Source organism: Volvox carteri (assembly GCF_000143455.1).
Source record: "Volvox carteri f. nagariensis unplaced genomic scaffold VOLCAscaffold_95, whole genome shotgun sequence".
NCBI classification, from domain to species: Eukaryota; Viridiplantae; Chlorophyta; class Chlorophyceae; order Chlamydomonadales; family Volvocaceae; genus Volvox; species Volvox carteri.
The window spans coordinates 256,164-261,502 of record NW_003307638.1 but is presented as its reverse complement, the minus strand read 5'-3'; the positions used below and the strand labels follow the sequence as shown (position 1 = coordinate 261,502).

At 59.2% G+C, this 5,339-nt stretch overlaps 1 protein-coding gene across 1 annotated transcript in view; it reads left to right on the top strand.

The window, feature by feature from the left end:
• VOLCADRAFT_99791 (uncharacterized protein) overlaps window positions 1-5,339 on the top strand; it is a gene marked incomplete at both ends in the record, with an annotated part of 10,092 nt that overhangs the window by 2,979 nt on the left and 1,774 nt on the right. Inside the window, 13 exons of the mRNA XM_002958477.1 lie at window positions 165-225; window positions 847-1,066; window positions 1,204-1,225; window positions 1,297-1,357; window positions 1,532-1,573; window positions 1,606-1,853; window positions 1,968-2,042; window positions 2,128-2,148; window positions 2,684-2,999; window positions 3,433-3,866; window positions 4,163-4,262; window positions 4,448-4,717; window positions 4,859-5,065. Of these exons, the coding sequence (XP_002958523.1) occupies window positions 165-225; window positions 847-1,066; window positions 1,204-1,225; window positions 1,297-1,357; window positions 1,532-1,573; window positions 1,606-1,853; window positions 1,968-2,042; window positions 2,128-2,148; window positions 2,684-2,999; window positions 3,433-3,866; window positions 4,163-4,262; window positions 4,448-4,717; window positions 4,859-5,065 (2,077 nt within the window). The remainder of the gene's footprint in view (window positions 1-164; window positions 226-846; window positions 1,067-1,203; window positions 1,226-1,296; window positions 1,358-1,531; window positions 1,574-1,605; window positions 1,854-1,967; window positions 2,043-2,127; window positions 2,149-2,683; window positions 3,000-3,432; window positions 3,867-4,162; window positions 4,263-4,447; window positions 4,718-4,858; window positions 5,066-5,339) is intronic.

The window sequence follows — 5,339 nt, the reverse complement described above, 5'->3', positions numbered from 1 at the left end:
CCCCCGCTCCAGTTAGCTGCCAGAAACATGATGGGATGGTGGGGGCGGACTGCCCGTCAAAGTGGGCGAGTCGCCGCTGGTGCTGTCCCTTGGACGCTTACGGTTCTTACCCTGATTGGGGACCGTCTTGCCGCTTGGGGCGCCCTTTGTCTGCATCTCCGCAGCGCCCTCGAGCTCGCCGAGGAGGTTCCGGCCATTCTGCGGCAATTTAGGAAGCGAAATGCGGTGAGCTTTTAGCTCTTTAAATGCACACCAGTAAAGATCGGCGGTCTTGTCCCGCAGCGCGCGATTGACTAGCAACTTCAATTCGGCGGGCAACTTATAATCGGGATGCGCCTTGCGCGCGAGGTTGAACATTTGAACCTCACGATTATAAGCATGCCTCGCCGTTTTGAGGCGTGTTACCTCCAAGTCGCGGGTGCGGGTGGACTTCCCGCCATTACGGTTGCTCCTGCCGCTGCAGTCGCTGTCCACGCCGTTGGAGATTTTTGCAGACATTGTGGAAGGATTAGCGGAAGCAATGACCGTTTGAGGTCGCTTAGTTCAGAAATCCGCAATTTTTTTGGGACTGACGCCGTCCCCATCGCGGGCGACATTTGCACATTCTTGGACTGAGCCCAAGAACTTGACCTCTCTTAAACTTCGGTCAAACGTAAACCCTGCCTCAGCATACAGCGTGTAGCCGTCCTTCAGACCTTGTTGTGCTTCAGCACTCTCGCATCCCAACACCACAACGCACGAACGAGCGGTCAGCAGAAATGAGGCTCACAACTATAGATCGTAAACAGTAGCTGGACCTCAGAGCTCAGCAGCCCTTGCATCGGTTGCGAAAGCACTACTTTACAGTGTCTCCTAGCGCGCAAGGCGCAAGGCGCGCAAGCCATGGACCAGGAGGCCCAGGATGCCAAGCTGATTGTACATCTTTCAGAAGCATTTAATAAGGACGAGGTGTGGCAGCTGGCCGCCGCAGAAGCATGGAGCAAGGCCACGAATCTGGAACGTGTGCTAATTCGCGGTAGCACAGAGGCCAAACAGCTGAAGCTCGTGGATGTGCTTATCTGTAAAAGTAGGTCATGCACTGGGAGCTGAGAAGGCTTGAAGTGTCGGGAGGCTCTGTGTTGCTGGGTGAGTGGGAGGGTTCTCGTGCCTGAAACTTGAAACAACTCGTCACATGGGTCCCCCGACTGCTCCCATGTCCTGCAGCCTTGGCGGCTGGCCTGAGCCGGTGAGTTGGTTGTGCTAGCCCAGGCTTGACCTGACCTAAGACTCCGGCTCTAGTGTCCCGCGGCGGTGTAGTACGGAAGTGTTTGAGCACGTGAACAGCACTGCTGCTGGGATCATTTCAAGAGGCTGTAGGGTGAGCAACGGCACATTTGTAGTTCTGAGTTCAGAGCGCACCAGCCCCATGTGAAGCATGCCGGCATGTTGTGATTGAATCCCCGATTGCGCAACCACCGCCTCTGTCTCTTCAGAATACAGCTTGATGTGCAATAATCCTGACCTGCATACATGTGACGTTCTCGTCATGCAGGCGCGGCGGCAGGGCCGGGCCCCGGGAGCACGGCAGCTGACGGTGAGACCCCATCTGCATTGCAGGGCCTCTAGGCCTGGCGCTCGTGGGAAGGGAACCGATCCTCAGGGGGAACGCTTGGGGTTTGGCTGAACACTTATGGCATTAAGACGGGTGAGGCCAATTCGAGGCTCATCTGCCCCCCGCTACGGAAACAAGAAAAGAAGCGGGGCTTTGTCTGGGGAGTGGAGGCCATTGCCCGGGGTGCTGGCCTCTATATCAGAAGGGCAGCAGAGAGGCCGTCGTGCGGTGGGGCGGGTGGGTCGTTGCTGGGGGCTGCGGGGTGAGCTGGTTGCACCCACTCGTGTTGGGTGCATGCTGGGAGCTGTAAGAGGCGGCAAGGGGCGGCTGGCGGGTGGCGGGCCTGGCCCCAGCACCCGCCCAACACCCGCCCCAGGGGAGCTCCCATAGAGTGCACCAGCTGTAGGCAGGTTGGGGTGGGTGGGCGGGGTGCTCGCTCGGGCATGGCACGGTGGGTGCATGGGCTGCGGCTGCTGCTGGTCGTGACCTTTGTCCGAGCTGCATTCTCAATGGGTTCCGTGTTTCCTCCCCTACAGGCTCGCGGCCGGCTGCTGCTGGTGAGCACTTCCAAGAGGCTGTAGGGTGGGGACCAGCACATTGGTAGTTGTTGGGGGTTGTGTGGTGCGGCATGGTGAGCTCGGGGCATCAGAACAGTACCATTCAATGGGAGGCGGGGCCTCCATCCAGGCTTTTTGTCCTTTCCACGAAGCCCTCCTCAAACTAGCTTCAAGCCTTGCGTGTAAGTACTGACCTTCAATTCTTACGGGAGAGGATTAGTGGGCACAAAGATCCCGACCGGAGCCGCTGGGGTCTGGGGTGCGGCCCCTGACATGGAGCGGCATGGGAGACGGGTGCAGGATGATGGTTTGGGTCGGGTTCGGTCGAAGGAACGTCTAGGGAGCCAAGTGACAGGGGATGCAGACCAGGGGAGTTCACCAGCACCAGCAGGTGGTGGGCGGGGTGCTGGGACATGGTATGCACCAAGGGTATGCACGCAATGATGGAGTGGGCTGTCATGCCATGTCGCTGGGTACTGGTGCAGCAACTGGCCTCTCATGTAAGCCGGCATCCCTTGTGGTCCTGCATGCATAGCACCTGGACGACAGCGGCCGGTTACTTCATGTGTCTGCACCTTGTGGGCACGACGGGCTACTCTTGTACAGGCCCGCCCGCTTGCAAGCTGCGGCTCCGGCAAGATGTGCAGAACACGGACCTGTACTTCTTCGAGCCCATGGACACCAGCTGCGCTGCAGCTAGCGCCACAAGTCCGGGTGTGAGCAGCGGCAGCTTCTTCCTGGACCCCGAAGGCAAGCAGAAAGCTGAGCTAGAGGACTGGCTTGGCCTGGCCATGGACTTGCATGGCAAGGGCAAACCCATCTTGCCGTTGTTTGTCGACGGTCAGGTCAAGGTGGGATACCCCGTGCGTGGTTGGATCTCAAGCATGACCCAACAGGCGCCTTAGATGGCTTTTGAACGTCGCGTGCTGATGGGTATATGCTGCAGCAGCGGAGTCCCGCTACACCGTGGTGGCTGCTTTTGGAGCTTAGATACACGGTCTGATGGGGTTAGGTACTCCAAAACTATACGGAGTGTTCCGTCGTTCTTCGCGAATACTTGGAAAGCAAGGTTTCCTGCGCTCAGAGTGTACATGGTGGGGGACGTTACCTGTGTGTGTTTGGGCTCGGGGCCCATGCGCGTCATGGGCTGTCGTGCCTGGCTAAGTAGCCCGAGTGCAGGCAGGTGCTCGCTACTTTTCGAGTTTCTTACTGTTAGTACTGACGCCGTCGTCCCCTGCTTTCATACCATTGTCATCTTGTGCCCACCGTGCGCCTGTTGTGCAGAGCGGCAAGTCCTACCTGCTTAATGAGGTCCTTCCTGCTGTGGCCAACGCCTACTACTGCAGCGGCGGCAGCGGCTGGCAGCATGCTGGCGTGGAGCTTGCGGAGCCCAACTTCCTGCACGTGAACTGCTTGGACTGCGACTGCAGCAGCGACAGCGGTGGCTTCCTGAAGGAACTCCTCGTCAAGCTCAAGCGGAGTGCAGCCGACCAGCGGCTCTATGCTGCCGCCAGCACACCTGTGCCCAGCGACCACTCCGCGGGCACCATGGCTGACGCCATTCAGGACTTCATGCGGCGCCTGCCACGGGACCGTCTGAACTTCCTGCTGGTCGACGAGGCGCAGAGCTTCTACCTGATGGCGCGGCCGGCCGTGTTTGGTGACGGTGTGCTGCGTGGCCCAACCCTGGATGTCAAGGTGGTGCTGCACATGCGGCGGTATGTCAGCACATTACTTTCCCTGAACGTGTCGCGTGTTCACATGTATGGGCAGGATGAGTGGCCGTGGTTAGTGTTTGTTACGCACCTGACAGTGCATTGCATTGCATGCAAGGGGCAGAAGGCATTTAAGGGGACAGGCGCTTACCACTGCACCAGGGCGGCAGGCATCTGCTTTTTACAGCCCCAACACAGCAGGCGCAGGGGACTTCGCTGAATATGGGCACTGTTTCCCTTGCCTTACCTTGCTGCCTGTCACCTTGCATGCCTGGTTACCTTGCTTGTCTCACCCACAGCATCCTCAAGGTCCTCCTGGTGGACAGCCCCCACTGGGTCGCCTGGGCCGTCACAGGCAGCTCCATGGCGATGCTGTGGGCCAATGTCGCTGCCACCCCGGTGAGCCATTGGCATTGCAGTTCTGGGACACAACACTCTAGCTAGAGCCCTTCCATGGACCGTGCCGCCTTTGGGCGGACCCGTTAGCTCCTTCCCGACTGCCTTATCTCCACAGCCCAGCCACGACCCCTCCCAAAAAAGCTACTGCAGCGCCCAACACCTTTTTGCTGTGCATGTTGCCGCAGACCAACGGCTTCTCCCTGATCATGCACCACCGCCGACTCAACCTGAGCCCCACAATGCCCCTGGAAGCACTGCAAGTCGCCTGGGTGCAGCTCAAAGCCCAGGCCAAAACCTGGGATCCGGTCCGGCCACTGACAGAAGACCTGGCCTGGCAGTCGCCGCCGCAGGTCGCCATGCTGGCCTACCTGTGCCAGGAGTGGAGGTACAGCTGCACAGCTGGCACAGCCGAGGAGCTGGTGGAGCAGACCATGATGCAAAAGCTCATTCCCGAGGTGGGGCCTACATTTTATAGCAACCGCAAATCAGCAAACGTGGGTGCTAGCTGTGAAGGAGTAAACTCTTTGTGTACTGGCAGGTCAAGCCAGACGACGGTCCATCACCAACGTGTTGTTGGTGCTGTTCGTCATCCCCAGGTGCTGGAGGACCTGCGCATGGTGCTGCAAGTGCTGGGCCAGCCTGCGTCACAGTTGCGACTCCTGTGGGAGCTGCTGGACCCGGCGGCTGGAGTGGAGTCCACCAAGCTCCCATCGGCGTTCAAGGTGCTGCTGGGCAGCTTTGCTACCACGCGTGATGATGGCACGCTCTTCGTGGACTACCCACTGCTTGCTCAGGTGCTCCAGGTGCGTTGGTCATGTGCAGCCAACGTCCTAAGCTGAGCAACCATGAGGCCATGGTGGGCGGTCATACTGCACACTGGGGAAGTGGGAGTTTGCTGCTGGATGCCGTTTTGTGTTCTAGGCATTGGAAGGTAGGGACAGGCTCACGAGACAGGACCGTGCAACACCAGCAGACGCGAACTTGTCCGCTGCCCTTCACCAGAGATACTCGCTTCCTGTCGCCATACTCCCTGCTCAGGCGGTCACCATGGAGTCTGGGGAGCTGCTGGACTCCATC